At 52.1% G+C, this 18,952-nt stretch overlaps 1 protein-coding gene across 3 annotated transcripts; it reads left to right on the forward strand.

The window, feature by feature from the left end:
• The first annotated feature begins 623 nt into the window (after window positions 1–623).
• SHISA5 (shisa family member 5) lies at window positions 624–18,884 on the forward strand. Of its 3 annotated transcripts, none has more exons than XM_037049811.1 (5): window positions 624–982; window positions 3,209–3,356; window positions 17,251–17,366; window positions 17,497–17,709; window positions 17,793–18,884. In XM_037049811.1, exons 1-5 carry the CDS (start codon window positions 916–918, stop codon window positions 17,870–17,872), a joined length of 624 nt encoding a protein of 207 aa, XP_036905706.1. In that variant the 5' UTR covers window positions 624–915; the 3' UTR covers window positions 17,873–18,884. The 3 variants fall into 3 exon arrangements, with proteins under 3 accessions (XP_036905706.1, XP_036905707.1, XP_036905708.1); XM_037049812.1 differs by lacking the exon at window positions 624–982 and adding an exon at window positions 12,385–12,473 and having other exon boundaries at window positions 3,268–3,356; XM_037049813.1 differs by lacking the exons at window positions 624–982; window positions 3,209–3,356 and adding an exon at window positions 15,790–15,975.
• The last annotated feature ends 68 nt before the right edge of the window (window positions 18,885–18,952 follow it).

Raw genomic sequence — 18,952 nt, forward strand, 5'->3', positions numbered from 1 at the left:
GGCCCTAGGCAGACCCACGCAGGTAGATAAACCCACGCCCTTGTTAAAGAGGACCCAGAGAACACAGAGGAGGGTCCTGAATGAGCCAGGAGGCTGATTCATCACACACAGAATCTGCTGGCACCTTGATCTTGGACTTCCCAGTCTGCAGAACTATGAGAAATGTTGCTCATTAGCCGACAGGGATGCCGGCCAGACAGGGATGCCGGCCAGCCAGCCTTCCCGAACCCTGAGCTGCTCTGGGGGCAGGGGGCTCTCTCAGCCCAGGCCCCAAGCCAGGATGCACGGTGCAAGGGCTGAGCTGCCTGGACTAGGGGCAGAGGACCACAAGGACAGAGGCATCCCGGCGACGCTGGGTCCTCATAGCAGGGGTTCCCAGAAGCCTCAGGTCTAGACATCCAGAGGGGACGGACACTAGTTGGGCACCTACTGTGTGCCGAGCTCTGCTCCGGGCACCGTCGCCGTCCCACCTCCCTTGGTCCCTGGGTGAGGAGCGTGAGGATCAGCTGGACACGTGACAGCGCGGGGTGGGGGGTCCCGGCCAAGCCGGCCTGGGCAGCACCCAGCCGGTGCTCAGCTGTGGTCGCATGTTCCCTCGGAGACCACGCCCCGCCCCCCACGCCCAGCTTCGGACCGGAGCCAGGCGGAGAAGTCTCCCGGGAGCAGAAGAGGGCCGTGGGGTCCCGTGGGGTCCCGAGGGGTCCGCGGGCTGCCGGGGGTTGGGAGAACGCCTTTCTCCTCCCCTGCCTGCCCTTCCCCTCCTCTTCCTCCCTCCTCTTCCTCCCGGCTGGGATACCCGGAACCCTCCGGGGCGGGGCAAAGAGGCGCTGCCAGTTCAGGTCAAGGAGGTGGCGGCGGCGGCTGCAGGGCGACCCATCTGTCCGTCCGTCCGTCCGTCTGTCCGCCCTCCCAGCCATGGCCGCGCCGCAGAACCTGTTGCTTCTGGTCCTGTTGCTGTTGCTGCTGCCGCCGCCCCCGGGGGGTGAGCCTTTGGGGTGGGGGCGTGCGTCCTGGCCAGGGACCGGGTCGGCCACGTTCGCGCCGGCCCCCTCAGGACCCAGGCGGTTGGCAGCCGGGATCCCTGGGACTGACCTCCCCTCCGCCCCCAAACCCCTCCCCGCCTGAAGTGACATCGCCCAGACCCCAGGCAGCTGCCCCCATGGCTCTGCCCTGGAATTGGGGGGTGGGGTTGGGGATCTAGCGTCCCTCTGATGTTCCCAGGGATTGGTTCAGCTGTAGCCTGGGGTACGGTTTCCTGCCTGGCCGTTGCCCGGGGTGGTGACTTCCTGGAGACCTGGCCCCTCCATCCAGGCCTTTCCTTTGCCTGTGTTTACTGGCTGGGAGCCCCCAACCGCGGCCTCCAAGGCCATTGTAGTCCTGGAGACAGCTGAGATGGCCCAACGGGAGGAGACAGCTAACTGTGTGTGTAGATTGGTTGATTGTGAAATTTTTTAAAATTGATTTTAGACAGAGAAAGGGAGAGGGAGGGAGAGACACTGGTTCATTCCACTTATTTATGCCTTCATTGGATAATTGTGTTCTGACTGGAGGGTGAACCCGCAACCTTGGCCAGGGTCAAGGGCCTTGATTGTTTGATTGCAGACAGATGATTCACAGATGGGACAACCAGGCTGGGGGCTTTTTAGGGTCAGGAATTGGAGCCACACCTCCCCACCCCCAAGCTTAGGAAGCCAAAGATCCCTCCAGGTGATGGCTTCTTCTAGAGGAGGGCTTTACTTCCTGGGGGGGGGGGGGGAAAGGGAGGCCTGGAGAGTCTTGTCCAGAGTGTGTGAGGGTCAAAGAACGCTTGTGTCACGCTTGTCACGCTTGTCAAGGGCTTGTGGCCCAAATGGGGACACAGGTGTTTGCCATCAGCCCCAGCTTATGGGCTCTCCAGCTGTGGCTCTGACGGCTGCAGAGACTTCCTGGAGGTGGTGGGGGTCATCCCAGCTACTCCATAGTGCGGGCCGTGCTGAGTGTACCTGCTGCCGCGTGGACATCTGGCTGGGTCGGGCCTGCGGATCCCACCCTCTGCCCCCCAGCTGTGTCCAGAGCAGGGTTTTGCTTGGAGCTGCCAAGGACAAAGTATCTCCCCATTTCTTCCCCATTCCTAGTTGTCTCTTCTTGGAGTCACTGAGTGGGCTTTGCTCTGCGATGGCCCAGGAGAACACGATACACTGACCAGGCTGGCTCTCTGGAGTCCCACTCCGGGCCTGCCCAGGCAGAATCCTGGACCGTTCCGTCCTGCTGGTGGACACTAGCTCTCTGCTAAGGCAGCTTAAGGGTGCCTGAGAGCATGCCTATAGCCTCTTCCTGGAAGTTTGCAAACCTCATGGTCACCCAGAGCCCTGGGTCATTTTATGCACTTGCCAGTCAAGTCCCCTCAGCATGACCTTGTGTCCTGAGGCTCTGTACTCACACCAGCCTGTGAGGATGTCCTTAGATCCCAGCTTGGTGGCTGAGAGCTTTATGGTGGTTCTTGGACTTGAAACAGTGCTGCTGCCTTGGAGCCCTGGCCACTGAGGGCATAGACATTTCTTAGGCACCTGTTGCAGGCCCAGAGCAGGATCAAGGGCTGCATGGACATGGTGCATAGGTGTGACTGCAGCCCACGGTGAATTGGCCACGGGGCAGCCTGCCTTGTGGGTGGGGTCAGGGCTGAGGCTGCTGTGGCCAGTGGTGGCCAGAGGGAATGAGGATCAAGAATTGGCTGGTCCATTGCCTGGTCCCCAGCGACTAGCCAGGGATGTTGCTGTCCAGCTGTGTGACCGCTGGGCTTGGGCAGCTTCTGGAGGAGGTTAGGCTAGAGTAGGGCCTAAAGGGTGGGTAGATTTGAAGCTGGGGGATGGCAAACAGCTAAGAATACAGACAGTGTGGATAGGGCTGGAAAGTTAGGGTGGCCTTCAGGGCCCTTTGCAGTCTGGATCCTGCCTTGTGGACTAGACTTGATCCTGACATAGCGTGAACCAGGATGGGCTGAGAGCAGGAGGTGGCCCAGTCAGACTCACACTTGGGCCAGTGGGGTAAGAGGGTGCCCAGTTAGGCACATCTGCTGTGGCCTGGGAGAGAAGGCAAGGCTGGCTGGGGTGGTGGCCAGAGGTGGCTCTGCATGCTTGTGTCTGCTGGCCCTGATCACTGGGACATGGCTGAGGCCTGGCATGAGGCTTCACCTTGTGGCCACAGGTGAACAAGTGTCTCTCTGCTCCAGCCCACGGCGAGGTGTGTGTGGATTCCAGTGGCTACAACCTCTACCCCAAGAACTGCCCTGTTTTCTGCTGTGGTACCTGTTACAACCAGTACTGCTGCTCCGACATACTGAAGAAATTTGTATGGGACAAGGAAGGTTGTGAGGACAGGTGGGTGCCCCAGTGGGACTGTGCGTGGGAGGGAAATGGTCCTGCCCCTCTGACCCTTCAGGCCTCTGAAGATGGTGGTGAGCATTGGGCCAGGGGGTTGGGGGAGGAAGTCTGCTCTGGGCTGGACTCCCCAGACCCTGTTTTTTTAGTCCCTTGCCCCTCTGTCCCCAGCCCTGGAGGGCTCCAGCTCATCCAGCCTGGGGCTGAGCAGGTTTCTTAGCTGGTTTTGTGGCTCACCCTTGGGTGTGTACTTGTACCAACATATCTTCAGGGTGGGCACCTTGGCATGAGTGTGCCCCACAAGTGTGTGCATGAACCTAGGGGTGTTGTATGTGATTTGTACAGGTACCGTCTTGTGGGCCTGAGAGGGCACAGAGCATGGGCATGCGCCCCATACTGTGCCATGCCCATGAGCTCCCAGTGTGGCCCGTGGATTTACACTGCATTTTGGGCATAGACCGTTTCATGGACCGGAACTGAGCTTCCAGTCTTCTGCATGTGCCTCCCTTTGCCACATTCTTTGTTTCTTTTGTGTTTGGCCTCAGGGATAGAGGGTTGAGGTGGTCATCCTCAGCTCACGGCAGGTGGTCATTATTGTCAGGACAAGACCAGCCCCCCACCATCTGACACGTTTACTTTAATCTCCCGCGACCATTCCATTCCCCTCACCCAGAAGAACACCAGTCTGCTGTATTCTTTTGATTGTTTCTGTTCTTGCAAAGTCTCTGTTGTTTTGCGGTACAATGGACCCCCTTCCTTTTTGCAGTCAGTCCAGGGTTTGTACAGCCCGCCCGTGCTCTCGGGCGTACATCTGGCTGGTGCCTGCCACTGCTGTGGTGTGAGTCGCTGTCACAGATAACTGCGGGGACGTCCTCACAGGACCTCCTCCTCCTTCTAGAGGACCATGTGAGAATTTCCTGGAGGTACATGTGGGAGCACATTGCCAGGTTAGAGAGATGCACATAGTTACTAAGGGCTTCCAAAGTGCTCTTGGGAACAGCGTTACCAGGACGCATACCTGCCGGCCACGCCTGAGCATTCCTGACGGCTTATATCCCACCCTTTTACTTTCTGCCTTTTGGTATTCTTACAACTTACAAGATCTTTTTAGTTTTTAATTCATTCTGGTAATTAAAAAAATAACAGGAATATTTAATCTATTTAAATATAATGTAATTGATGGCATTCTGGGGTTTTATTTGCCAGTTTATTTTGCTTTTAATTTATCTCTCCTGTGTTACTTTCCCCCTTACTGTATTATTTTAGTCTGTTTTTATTACATTTTTTTCTTTCATTGTTTCCTTCTTTTCCAATCCATGTACTTTTATTTCATTTTCTTACCTTATTGCACTGGCCAGAACCTCCAGTACAATGTTGAGTAGAGGTGGTAAAAACAGATACCTCCGTCTTGTTTTCAATATTAGGGAGAAAGCATTCAATGTTAGCTATAATGTCAACTGTAGCTTTTTCATAGGTGTCTTTTATCAGGTTAAGGAAGTTCTGTTGCTAGTTTGTTTGGAGTTTTAATCATGAAGGGATCTTGAATTTTGTCAGATTTTTTTTCTGCACTTTTAGCAATGATCATATGATTTTGTATTTTTATTCTAATTTACCAACATATATGGTAAATTATGTTGATCTCATTTGACCTTAATTATGTTGATCAAAAGCACAGCCCTAATGCTTTAAATTTTTTATTTTGATACACATTTAATATTTGATACACATCTTTAATATTTTATCTGAACAGAACTTAAGTCGATGGTTATTTTCTCTTACCATATTGTCTTCTGGTTGCCATTACTTCCATCAAGACATCAGTTCAATAGTCGGTTGTCTCTCATTTAAAAGAAATCTTTTTTTTCCATCTGACAGAAAAGTCTTTTTCTTGTCTTTGGTATCCTTCAGCTATCCTACAATGTATCTAGGTATGGGTTTCTTTTTGTTTATGCTGCTGTGGATTTGTTGAGCCTCTTATATCTGTGCTTTAGTGTCTCATCAGCTCTAGAAAATTTTTTGCTATTCTTTAGATGTTGCCCTTTCTCCTCCTATCTGTCCGGGACTCCAGTCAAGCGTACATCACGTCTCTTACTCCTGCGTCCGCGTCTCCGAGTCTCTCCTCCATGCTCCTACCTCCATGCTGTGTTCTAGAAAAGGTCCTCTGACCCCTCCGTCCACTCCAGCTTTCTTCAGCTGTGTCTCATCTGCTGTTGAACTCATCCACTGAAGTCTTTTTTTATACTGTTGTATTGTGAAATATAAGCCACATACAGAAAAGGGCACAGAACACTCAGCGACTTCCCACGAAACGAACATCTGGGTGGCCACCAGACAGGCTGATACCCGCCGACAGAACCTCAGAAGCCCCCTTGAGCTAACTTCCAGTCACTGTTGCTTCTCTTACCCCACAAAGGTAACTGTTATTCTAACTTTTATATAAATAACCTTGCTTTCCTTTGGAGTTGTAATACCCAAACATATATCTCTAAATTCTGTAGTTTAGTTTTTTTCTTGCGGGGGAGCAAAAAATACTTTCCTAAGTTGAGACAGGTTCAGGGGCTAAGCCTGGGACAAGCTGCCGCTGCCCACCGCTCCCCTGGTTGCAAGTCTCGTGGGGACCCTTAGAACTTAGGAAAAAAAATCATGCCCAAGAAAGAAATGGGGAAGGCATGAGTGTGCTCCAGAGGTAGCCCACTTTGCTATTTCGTAATACTTCTTCCTTTTTAAAAAAAGACTTATTTATTTATTTTTTAGAGAGAAGGCAAGGGAGGGAGAAAGAGAGGGAGAGAAACATCAGTGTGTGAACATGCCCCCAACTGGGGACCTGGCCGGCAGCCCAGGCTTGTGCCTTGACTGGGAATCAAACCAGCGACCCTTTGGTTTGTGGGCTCGCACTCAATCCACTGAGCTACACAAGCCAGGGCGTTTCTTCCTCTTTAAGCTTCATTTGAAATCATGTTTCTTCTACTTAATGCAGGTCTGCTGGTGTCAAATTATCTTGGTTTTTGTTTGTCTGAAAACGTCTTTTTTTTCTAAGATTTTATTTACTTATTTTTAGAGGGAGGGGAAGGGAGGGAGAAGGGGAGGGAGAGAAACATCAATGTGTGGTTGCCCATTGTGCATGTGCCCCCAAATGGGAATCTGGCCTGCAGCCCCGCGTGCCCTGCAGGCGTGTGCCCTGACCAGGAGTTGAGCCAGCAACCTTTTGGTTTGTAGGCCAGTGCTCAATCCATTGAGCCACCACTGAACCGCAAAAGCCAGGGCCAAAAATGTCTATTTCACCTTCCTTCTTAAAGGGTATTTTTCCCAATTGTAGATTTCTAGGTTGGCAGTTATCAACTTCTTTCAATGCATTATAGCTTTCATTCCATTGTCTTCTGATGATGACTATTATTTCTGATGAGAAATCAGCTGACAGTTTTATTATTGCTCCTTTGCAAGTAATTTTTTTTTCTGACTACTTTTAAGATTTTGTCTTTGTAATTTGGTTTTCAGCAGTTTTACTATGATGTACGTAGGTGTGGTTTTCTTTAAATTTATGCTGCTTGAGATTTACAGAACTGCTGGGATCACCGGCTTGTTTTTCATCAGTGTTGGAAAATTTGGGGCCATTATCTCTTTAAAAATTTCTTCTTGCCCTGGCTGGTGTGGTTCAGTGGATTAAGTGCCAGACTGGGAAGTAAAGGATGGATCAGCAATTCGATTCCCAGTCTAGGGCACCAGCCTGGATTGTGGGCCGGATCCCCAGTAGGGGGCGTGCAAGAGGCATCCACACATTGATGTTTCCCTCTCTCCTCTTCCCCTCTCTCTAAAAATAAGTAAATAAAACCTTTAAAAAAAGGCTTCTGGCCCATTTCCTCATTCCTGACCTTTTATAAAAGATCATTTGTATACTGGGTTCCATGTTTCACCCACTTTCTCCTGCATTTCCACTGACCATCTTTTCGTGTCCTTTGGCTTCAGTCCACATACATTAACTTTGACCTGTTCTCCAGTTCATGTATATATCCTTAGCTGTGTCTAGTTATTAATTTGCTGGATTATTTTTTAGTTCTGGATTTTTAAAAAAATATTACAAGTTCGCTCGAATTGCTCGATCTTTAGTCCCCTCAAGCGGTGCATAAGTGCTGTTATTTTTCTTTTTTAAGATTTTATTTATTTATCTTTAGAGGGGAAGGGAAGGAAAGAGGGAGAGAAACATCAATGTATGGTTGCCTCCTGTGCATTCCCTGCTGGGAACTGGCCTGCAACCCAGGCATGTGCCCTGACTGGGAATTGAACCGCTATCCTTTGGTTTGCTGACCTGTGCTCAATCCACTGAGCTACACCAGCCAGGGCTAAGTGCTGTTATTTTAACGCTGATGTCGGATAATTTCGGTATTCGAAGCCCCTGTGGACAAGTTCATGGTCTGTTACTCCTGTTGTTTTCTGTTCATGGTGTCTAATCTGGTATTCCCAAAAATGTTTGGTTGTGTGTCCAACGCGGTGTTTGTAAATTGATTGTAGAAATTTGGAGCTTAGGATTTCCTCCAGGGTGGATTTCTGTCGCTTTTGTCAGGGCCTTTAGCACTCGGGTCGGATTGCCTGACCGCAGAGACTGAGATGACGGGAAGCTGAGCTGTCCGCTCAGTTTCTCCCTTGTCTTGGGTTGCAGCGTTTCAGGTCTCAGCCCAGCTGAGCAGGATTCACTGGTCCTCCCCCATGGTGGGCTCTAATCTTTCTCACCCGAGGCTCTTAGAGGTTCTGCTCAGCCTCTCAGCTCTCCTCTGAAGTTGGTGAGTGCCCCCAGGAGAAAGAGTGGCGGATACCAGGCTCACCTCCGTGGACCTCCCTTCCCAGCCTTCCCACCCCTGGGTCCCTGCGTGGCAGAACCCCCACTATGCCCTTGCTTGCTGAAGCCTGCACATTGGTCTTTAAAAGTGTTTCCTCCTCAGCTCCAGGGGTCGTCCTTCAAAAGCACGGCCCTAATACTTTAAAATTTTTATTTTGAGCCCCTGGCTGGTGTAGCTCAGTGGATTGAGTGCGGGCCTGCGAACCAGACGATCGCGGTTCGATTCCCAGTCAGGGCACATGCCTGGGTTGCAGGCCAGTTCCCCGGTAGGGGCCAGTTCCCAGCAGGGGATGCACGAGAGGCAACCATACATTGATATTTCTCTTCCTCTCTCCTTCCCTTCCCCTCTAAAGATAAATAAATAAATATTTAATAAAAAAATTTTATTTTGATACACATTTAATTTTGGAAATTTTCAATTAAGTACCAAGTCAGAGAGAATAATAACTCGGTGTGTCCATCACCCACTTTCACAGTTCCCAGCACGCCATATCCTACACGCCATAAACATTTCTCCTTAAATGTTCATTTAAAAAAAGATTTTATTTATTTATGTTTTAGAGAGATGTGAAGGGAAAGAGAAGGAGAGGGAGAGAAGCACTGATCGGTTACCTCTCGCGTGCCTCCAACTGGGGGCCTGGCCAGAGACCCAGGACGTGCCCTGGCTGGGAATCGATCGAGGGACCATTTGGTTTTTGGGATGATGCCCTGCCGCGGTCCAGCCGCAGCCCATCTAAGGGTCCTCAGGTGAGAGTAGGCGTCGGCGCTGGGCAACAGGCAACCACACAGCTCAAAGGCAGGTGAAGCACTGTTCCATTTAGTGCAAGTACAAGCTGATTTTTTATATTTTCATTTTTGGCATAGATTAACATTTACAGGTGTACAGCATGATCAGTTAAGCAGAAAAAATCAATACAAATGTAACCAGGAAAATACAAAAGTTCCCATAGTTTCAGTTATGATAAACAAAAGTTATTTTGACCAGGAAAACCATTAATCAGACAATTTGAAATAGTTCTATGTATACAGTTTAAATGTCTTATTGTTTATTAAAGTTCTCAGAAATAGTCATTGGCAACAGGTACACTTAGACCGAGCAGAGGTTAGGAAATTCATTATAAGCCTTTGTAATATCTAACTTAGCTATCTATCTGCTGTCTAAAATGTTTTTTGTATACTGAGGACTCTGACTCCTTGGTAGTTGTTTCTAAGTGCTTAGTTTGTAATGGCTAACCAGCTTCTTCTGTTTTTATGCCTGTCTAATTCTAATTGATATATATTCCTATTCAAGGTAAAGGAGGGGCTGTTACTCTAACAACTCTTTGACAACCAGGGGCTATTTTCTAAAGGGGTTTTTTGCTATTCTATGAGGCAGTTCTGTGGGAAAACATATTTTTCCCTGAACTGTTCTTTCTTGGGTGGCTTTCACAGGAACAAATAAGTAAAGTACGATGCCTTAATTCAGCCAGGGTGATATTGCTTAGGACTTGAGCCAACTGTTGTTTTTTCTCTGAGAGTGGTCATTAATTCTAGGAGATTCCAAATTATCAGAAGTGTAAAGGTTAGAATACTAAGAAACAGTAAGAATAAAAGCAACACCATATATCCACTAATGCCACGTCCGTCCTGCTGGAAAACGCTTCTGTGAAGCCGTCATCTCCAAGTCGTGACTGTGTCAACCGACATGGCTAGAAAATGCTTCTGTGAAGCCTTTGTCCCCAAGCCGTGACTGTGTCAGCCGACCTGGTTAGCATCAGACGTGGCAATGCCCAACCCACTGGACCACACCAGTCAGGACCGTAAATGTTCACTTTATCAGTACAAATGAGTCCTTTAAAAAATATAACCACTATATCAGTAACACATTTTTCACAATTGACAGTAATTCATGAATAGCTGTTAATACTAGTCCATCTTCAGCTGACTCCATTTGTTTCAAGAATGTCTTTTCATAGGTGGTTTGTTCAAGTCAGAATTCAAATGAGTTATTTATTGGGGTCCAGCCTTGGCAGGTCTCAGGGTCCCCGAAGGATGGACTGCACAGGTGATGAATGAAGTGTTGGACACCCCATTGGATGCCAAAGAACAGCCAGCCTCTGTGGGTCTGACCGAACTCACAGAGTTTGATTTAAGCTTTATTTTTATAGAGATTGTTGCATAACATTAAAGGAACAGGTGCATGGTGTGATCAGTTAAGCAGAAAAAATCAATACAGAGTTACAGAGGTAACTAGGAAAAGTACAGGAAATTCCATAGATTTAGTTATGTTAAACAAAGGTTGTTTTGACCAGGAGAGCTATTAATCAGACAATTAGAAATAGCTGTATGTACAGAGTTTAAATGTCTTATTGTTGCTCTGGCTGGTGTAGCTCAGTGGATTGAGCGCGGGCCTGCCAACCACACGATCACGGTTCGATTCCCAGTCAAGGGCACATGTCTGGGTTGCAGGCCAGTTCCCAGTAGGGGACTCACAAGAGGCAACCACATATTGATGTTTCTCTCCTTCTCTCCTTCCTTTCCTCTCTAAAGATAAATAAATTTAAAAAATCTTTAAAAAAAGAATATTTAAAAAATGTCTTATTGTTTATTAAAGTTCATAGAATTTGGCATGGGGCAAAAGGATACACTAGACTGAACAGTGGTTAGAGGAAATTTATTATAAGGCCTTTGTCGTGTCTAACTTAGCTACCTGTCTTTCTGTCTAAATGTTTCTTTATGTACTATGGACTCTAACTCCTTGGTAATTGTTTCTACGTGCTCAGTTTGTAATAGGTAACCAGCTTCTCCTGCTTCTTTACCTGTCTGATCCCAATAATACATATTCCCGTCCAAGGTGGAGGAGGGGCTGTGACTCCATCAACTTTTAGACGTTCAGGGGCTACCCCATCAGGGGGAACTTTGTTCTATGGACAAGAAATCATTTTGTACAATCTCATTGGAATTCTGCGGATCATTGGGCCTGAAATGCAGGTGTTTAAAAATCCCACCACCTACTAACCGCAAAGACAGACATGCAGGGAGAGAGAGACAGGAAATCCAGCCACAGTTGCCTCTGCTGTGCAGATGCATCTCCTCCATCTGACTGTGTCAGGGGTCGGGTATTGGTCGGCTCCTGACAGTTATTATTTTTAAAATCTCTGCTGTCCCTATAGTTATTTCCCCTTTTTAAGATCTGCATTTTTTTCTTTTGTATCATTTCTCCTTTTCTTGTTTACTCTTGCCAGAGGTCTACCAGCTTTGGTTTTGTTAATCTTCTTTTATTGTTTGCAATGTTCTCTTTTATTTTTGCTTCCTTCTTTGGGGGTGGGGCATTGCACTGTTTTTTCTCACCTTCTTGAGTTTAATACCATTTCACTATTAAAAGTTACATTTCCTCTAAGGTCTGCTTTAGCTGAGTCTTACAAATTTTTTTAAAGACTTTATTTATTTATCTTTAGAGGGGAAGGGAAGGAGAGAAGGAGAGAAACATCAACGTGTGGTTGCCTCTCATGAGTCCCTTCCTGGGAACTGGCCTGCAACCCAGGCATGTGCCCTGACTGGGAATCAAACCGCGATCCTTTGGTTCACAGGCCCACGCTCAATCCACTGAGCTACACCAGCCAGGGCAAATTTTTTTAAAAAATTTTATTTATTTACTTTTAGAGGGAGAGAGAAAAACATTAATGTGTAAGAGAAATAATTGGTTGCTTCTTGCAAGCCCCCAACTGGGGACCTGGCCTACAATCCAGGCATGTGCCCTGACTGGGAATCGAACCGGTGACCTTTCAGCTCACAGGCTGGCACTCAATCTACTAAGCCACACCAACCAGGGCTGAATTTCACAAATTTCGATCTGGAGTATCTCCATTATCATTCAGTTTTTTATATTTCCTAATTTCCTTTATGATTTCTTGTTTAACTCACAGGAGGTTCTTGTTGTTGCTGTTGCCATGTTAGTTTCCCAAGGCATGAGTTCTTTTTAGCAATTCCTTTTTGTTTTTCAACACGGCGTTGCAACATTCTGCTGCTTTCTGACTTCATCCCATTGTGGCCAGAGAAGATACTTCCCGTGACAGCTGTCTGTGCTGCCTCCGAGGCCCGTACCGAGTGGGCTCTTGTGCGTGCTCTGTGTGTGCGTGCTCTGTGTGTGGGCTCATGCAGGGAGCGCTTGTCCCTGGGATGCTGGGGGGTGCTAATCGTGAGGTTTCCCTCTTGCAGTTTAGCTGCAGTCGGGAAGAGTGCAGAGGGTTGGGAGCAGCGGCCTCATCGCTGAGCTTTAACTCCGATATGGGCGGTGACGTCCCAGGGTGAGTGGGACCAGCGAACTGGATGCACCTTCCCGGCAGAGGTGATGGGGCCCTAGGTGGGCTGGGCTGAAGGCTGTGGGACTGGGATGGAGAGGAGTCATCAGGGTGGGGTCCCAGGAGAGCTGTCACCATGCCCGACCACCAGGGCCTTCCATCCTTATGTTGTTGGGAAGTCGTATCCCCCTGTTGTGTAGGAGTGGGAGTGAGTGTGGTTGGGGTTGACATTTGAAAGGCCAAGGGCAGGGGTTCGTATTAGCCTCAGTGTGGGGGGTGGGCTCGGGTGAGCAGAGGGGAGACAGCGATGGTAGACAGCAGTGAGCACACGATGAAGGGGCAGTAGTGTGTGTTGGGGGTGGGGAGGCAGGTGGGGACAGGGGCAATGGGGACATGTGATGCGGGGGCAGACAGGCCGTGTATGGTGGCAGGAAGTGACTGTGGTGACATTCTGATGGGGTGGTGGCGGTGCCTGGTGTGTGGAGATAGGGTGGTAGTGGTGGGGCCAGGATGCTGAGACACCTGGCGATGTGCAGGTGTGTGGGTCACGGTTACTATGTCAGGGCTGCCCTTTTAGGGGGCCAGGGAGCACCCCAATCTCCTAAACCCAGCCCCAGGGGTGCCGCAGCACCTGCCTTATACAAGTGTAGGGCTCGAGGCACAGGTTTTTGGAGGGGGGAGGGACAGGGTTGTCAGTGACACTTCTGTGAATGCCCTCAGGTGGCCACCTGTTCAGGGTCACAGGGAGGTGCCTTCTTGGGTGGGCATCTGTGCGCTGCCCCTGGCCGGGGGAGCTGCTGTCTGTCCGCCGGGGTGCTGGCACTATGGTAGGTCCAGCCCTCACTGCCCAGGCCAGGCTGAGAGCTCTGTGCAAACCCTGATGGGGGAGAGACCACTTGGTGCCAGGGACCTGCGCCAGCTCTGCCCCCTCCCACACAACCCCCTCCCTGCTCCATTCTTGGATTTTGTCCTCAGCTTTCCCTCTGGGTGATTCCTTTGGGTCCCCAAGAACAAGGCACCCTGTCAGAGCGCAGGGATGCAGATGAGCCCACATCTGCCTGGCACAGCAGGGTGGGCAGGGCCCTCCTCCCAGTGGGCACTGCTTCCCGGAGTGTGGCCATGCTGGGCTTGCCCCTGGTCCTCTGGGCAGGTTCATTCCCTCCCCAGAGCTTCCTCGGTCCCCTGTCATGGTTCCTTTGGACCCTGCTTTTGTCGTCCCTTTCTAGCTCTTTGCCATTCATGGAATGGTCTGGCAAGACTGCCGCGTGTGTGTGTGTGTGTGTGTGTTTAAAGATTTTATTTATTTATTTTTAGAGTGGGGAAGGGAGGGAGAGCGGGAGAAAAACATCGATGTGTGGTTGCCTCTTGCACTCCCCCTACTGGGGACCCGGCCGACAACCCAGGCACGTGCCCCGACTGGGAATTGAACCTGTTTCACAGGTCGGCACTCAGTCCACTGAGCCACACCAGCCAGGGCAGGGCTGGTGTGTTTTCGGCAGCTGAATGGTAGAACCTCTGGCTACAGGCCCTGGGCAGCCTGGGACGGCCCTCTGCCCCCACTGCCCTCTGACAGCACAGGGGACAGGAAGGGAGGTCCATTAGGTGGGATGGAGGCGCAGCAAACCTGTGCTGACTCCCAGCCCCCATGGCGCCCTTTCCGTGGCCCTCGCACACGCCATGTCACAGCCGGTCTGCCGCCCTGTCAGCATCACTCGAGAGTGGGTGTCCCAGCCTCAGAGACCCAGAGGTGGCCCTTTCTAATGTAAGCATTGGGAGTCTTTGGCCTGCTCTGGGCTGCTCAATTCTGCCTCCTGAACTTGGCCTTCACACTCCTTAATCTGGGAAGAAGTGCCAACCTGGGGAAGCCCCCATTCCTCTCAGAGGCAGGCTTCCATGAGAAGCAGGGCCTGTTGTGGCCACCGGCCCCTGCCACACCATGCCCTCACCCCTCCGACATTGCGCATCCTCGGAGCATCGTGCCTGGCCGTGCCATGGGGTCCCTGAGTGAATTCATTCGTTCGTCAGGGGCTTACTGAGCACCTACTTTGTGCCAGCCACTGGAGACACGGTGATGGCGCGAAGCATCTGAGAAAGTGATGAACTGAGGGCTGAAGGATAGACCGGGACCAGTGAAGTGTGGGTGGGAGGAAGAGGGGCTGGGCCAGGCAGGAGGAACTGCTTGCGCCAAGGCCCCAGGCCACAGGTGGGGCTTCCAAACGCTGGGAAGGAGGGCATTGTGGCTGCAGTACTGGGTGGGGGGGAGTCCCAGACCACAGGAGGGGCTCTATGTTATTCAAACTTAAAAGGTTAAAATCTGCCTCATTGCAAGTTTTACTCTCTGGTGAGACAAATCCTGACCCCCACACACTTTTATTGTGAATTATAATATATAACATACGTGCACACACACACAGTGTGACAAGTGATAGAACGGATTTGTGGGCCAGGAGCTACGGGAGCCACAGTGGCCTTCGAGAAGGAAGGGAGTGACGGGATCAGACCTGGCAGGGCTGAGGTGGCTGAAGGAGCCCGTCACGGAGGGTGGGGGGCCGCTGGGAGAGGCCAGCCTGGGGGGGGGCCAAGTCTGGCCTCCACCCCACTCCTGGCCCCGCTGCTGCCCAGGTGGGTGGAGCAGCCAGGGCTTGGGCGCCTGAGACACTCGCTTCTTGTCTTTTTTTTTTCCTTTTAGTATCCTGGGCGTTGATTTCTAACACGCAAGCATTCACAATACACTCAAAGGAAGTCGAGTATTTTAAAATTACAGTAAGACAACTTTTAGCTCATCAGTGTCCTATATGAAGCAGTGTAATGCTGGTACGTTTTTCTAATGTTCATTCATAAATTACGGAAGTCTTTTTTGTTAATGCCTTGTAACCAGGACTCCCCATTAATCTGTCAGGAAAACTAGCCTTCCCCTTTCACTTTTTGTACCCTTATTGCTGTAAAATCTAGGTGACTCTTGCTTCCCTCCAGGGCCTGTTTCACCCCTTGACCCTGGCATCCCACGAAGCCTGGGAACCCCAGGGAGTCTGCAGTCACCCATATTTTAGATGTATCTGTATTAGGTTTGGGTCCTCTGAGCTATGTGTCCATCTGGTAAAAGGTATGCTGGAATGATGGTTATGCCCCAAAATCTGTGGGTGAAAAAAGAGGGGGCCTCTGTGGAAAGTCACCTCGTGGGGCAATCTGATCCTGAATTCCTAACTGGGCAGGACATGCCCGTCGGTCTCCCCCGGAGCAGAACTTCTTCAGCAAAAGGCTCACCTTGGCCTTAAGCAAGCCCTGCCACTTGTTTCTGGGTATCCTGTCAACACCTGTGCTGTATCTTTAAGAAGATCCTGTGTCTGCCCTTCCTGCCACTGACGTCAGGATAGGGGAGGGCTGAGGAGGAGATGCACTTTCCTTTTCTCTGAAATGGGAGGAGATTAAAACCGAGTGGCCTGGCCGCAATGGAAAGAGAACAGCCTGGGACAGGAAGACCCTGAGTAAAGGTGGAGGCTGACATGGGGTGAGCCTGGGCGCCATACTGTGTGTGTGAGAGAGAGGCTGGGTGAGAGCCTGAAGGTGATGGGCCTGCACTCGCGTGTCACCGGTCACTGGTTGTTGGGAATGTGTGTGCTCTCTCCCTTTCCCTGTCCACAGAAGGTCTGCGAGGAGCCTGCGGCCGAGGGAGGGGCAGATGGGGGCTCATCTCTTGGGTAACACTGACATCCTGTCCTGCAAGTGGGCTTGGGTATTTTCGTCTGCAGTGTGAAGGGTCTGTCCGGAGTCTGTCCCTAGGCTGTGATGCAGGGCCCTGCAGAGGTGCTGCCTGTGTGAGCCGTGGAAGGGCTTCCACAGCCCCCCCCCCAGATGGGGCCCACACCCCCCACCCCGAGGCTGGGGAGGCTTACCAGGCTCTCCTGGGCTCTCCTGGGCTCAGTGCACCTACTGAGTGTCAGAATGGAGTTCGGCCTCTGGGGGTGGGGGAGGTGGGGCGGCTCTGTCTGCCCTGGAGAGACAGTGTTGGCCCAGGGCCTGCTTTCTCAGAGCAGGCCTCCACTGTCGTGGTCCTGGCTGAGGGGCGGGGTCAGGCAGGGGGGCCGCCTCTTCCAAAAGGCAGATCACCTCCAGCTCCCCTCACCCCAGCATCTGACTGGCTCTTAGTTTTCCCACCTGTGGAGCCCAGGGTGCAGGTGGACACCTGACACAGTGCTGGCACCCAGCAGGCTTCGGTCACATGGGGGACAGCCCTGCCCTGGACCGTGAGCCAGCCAGTGCCGAGGCCGGGCACATTGCATTCCTCTCCTCGCCGTTCTGGACACACTGGCCTCTGCTCTCCTGCGTCTCCTCCCCATCTTTGTCCCCTGGCCTTCCTGAGTCATTACCTCCAACATCTGCCTACTCCGGGGCTCCCTGGGCTCCAGGAGGCCACGGTCTGTCTCGCACCTCGCTTAGTTTTTGGCTTGAACCCCAGCACCTGGCTTATGGCACGTGCTTGATGACCATCTGCTCATCCGTTGGTGGTAGACGAGAGGTGTGGGTGGTGGAGAGGCGCAGAAAAACTCCCCTCCATGCTCTTGAGGGTGGGGCAAGGGGCACAGACCTCAGGTGGGGTGCTTTATATAGATTCGCAACCCCATTTTACCCGTAAGGAAACTGAGGCTGGAACAGGATACCCTGAGTTCCTCTGTATTGCCCAGAGTGTCTCCTGCAAGAGGGGAGCCCCCTGGGGGTGGCTGGGTTGTGGACTGCTGGTCCTGGCTAGGGGCGAGGCCCCAGGTCACAACTGGCTCTGTGGCAGGTTCGAGGCCACTGTTGCTGTCGGTGTGACCATCTTCGTGCTCTTCATTGTCACCATCATCGCCTGCTTCACCTGTTCCTGCTGCTGTTTGTACAAGATGTGCCGCCGACCTCGCCGTAAGCACGCCTGCCTCACCACCCACTGTGCAGCGCCCTGGGCGGCCCAGAGCTGCCCAGGGCCCTGATTTGGCTAAGTCGGAGGGAGGGGTGGCAAGCCTGAGAGTCCTGACTGGGGTTCTGTTTGCAGCGGTTGTGACCACCACCACGTCCACCACTGTGGTGCACGCCCCCTACCCTCAGCCTCCCAGTGTGCCGCCCACCTACCCAGGGCCGTCCTACCAGAGCTACCACCCCATCGCCCCCCAGCCGGGGATGGTTGCAGCACCCTACCCGACGCAGTACCCACCGCCCTACCCGGCCCAGCCCACGGGTCCACCAGCCTACCATGAGACACTGGCTGGTGAGTACCGCTGCCAACTCTGAGCCATCCTGACCCCAAAGCTCCCGCGGCGCCCCCAGCCAACCAGTCCTCTCTCTTTGCAGGAGGTGCAGCCACACCCTACCCCCCCAGCCAGCCTCCTTACAACCCTGCATACATGGACCCCCCGAAGGCCGCCTACTGAGCACACACCTGCATCTCCGGTTGCCACTTGATGCTCTCCGTGTGTGTATGTGTGTGTGTGTGAACGGCTCTGAAGGCACGGCCCTTTTCTCCCCGTGCAGATGTGTGTGGCGTGTTTGTGCACCTGTGCTGCCGACAAGGTGGGGACAATCCTGCCAGAGTTGCTGGGACCATACTTTCGTTTTCTTCCTCACTTCACATGAAGCCTCCTTGAAGTCTCAAACAAAATTCAAAGACTGGGGTGGGAGTTCATTGCCAGGCCACCCCAGGGAGACCCGGTGGGACTGGCCCTGACAGCACGGCACAGTTCTTTGAGGAGAGACCCACAGGCGCCCTGGCCTCGCTCGTCCCCAGGGTGTGCATCCCTTTGAAGAACCAGAGCTGCCATGCAGTGAAGCGGGCGAGGCCCGGGACTCAGCTGGGCGGGGCTTCGATCCCCAGAGGCTGTGTTGTGTGCACCCAGTGGCAGGCAGGCAGCCTTTTGAGGTCAAAATGCCCCACCCACCCACCAGCCGTGTACCTGCACTGTTCCTGCAGCCTCCCTGGGACCCCCTGGAGGGTCACATCAGGTGGCTCTGCACCCCCCCAGCAGGTGGCAGGGTGGCCTCTGTCCACCTACACACTCAGGTGTTCTCCTTGCAGTGTTTTTGTTTTACTTTCAGCCAAACATGTTGCCTGTTTTCTCTTTCCAAGTGAATGAGGTAGTTGCTCTGAGGCCGGAGCCCAGGGTCCTGGAGGGAGCTCGGTGCCCAGGGAGGGGCCGCCCGACCCTGACAGTCCCTGCCTCCCTCACACCAGCCTCGGCACAGCCAGCTCTGTGCGCCTGTCCCTTGTGCCCTCATCTGAATCAAAGGTGGCAGGCGGCCCCCAGTGGCTGCTGGCCCAGACCCAAGCACCTCGGTGTCCCTCCACCCTCTGTTGCTCTCACCAGACCTGTCTGGGCCCTGTGCCTGTTGGTGTGTGTCCGAGTCCCGGGTCTGTGCCCCTGTTTACAATAAACTCGGACTTGGAGCTGCCCGCCTCTACCGCTGCTGTCCAATGCTGGGGATTCTGGGTCTGCCCTACTAGTGCAGGGCTCAGC

This window comes from Sturnira hondurensis, unplaced genomic scaffold (genome assembly GCF_014824575.4).
Source record: "Sturnira hondurensis isolate 20B ecotype Veracruz unplaced genomic scaffold, ASM1482457v3 Scaffold0006496, whole genome shotgun sequence".
In the NCBI taxonomy this organism is placed as follows: domain Eukaryota; kingdom Metazoa; phylum Chordata; class Mammalia; order Chiroptera; family Phyllostomidae; genus Sturnira; species Sturnira hondurensis.

What these genes read in the sequence shown, in the direction of transcription:
- SHISA5 (XM_037049811.1), top strand. Translation starts at nt 916, where the DNA reads ATGGCCGCGCCGCAGAACCTGTTGCTTCTGGTCCTGTTGCTGTTGCTG. An exon ending in GCTGCCGCCGCCCCCGGGGG is followed by an intron (nt 983 to 3,208) that starts GTGAGCCTTTGG and finishes TCTCTGCTCCAG; the next exon opens with CCCACGGCGAGGTGTGTGTG. An exon ending in AAGGAAGGTTGTGAGGACAG is followed by an intron (nt 3,357 to 17,250) that starts GTGGGTGCCCCA and finishes GCTCTGTGGCAG; the next exon opens with GTTCGAGGCCACTGTTGCTG.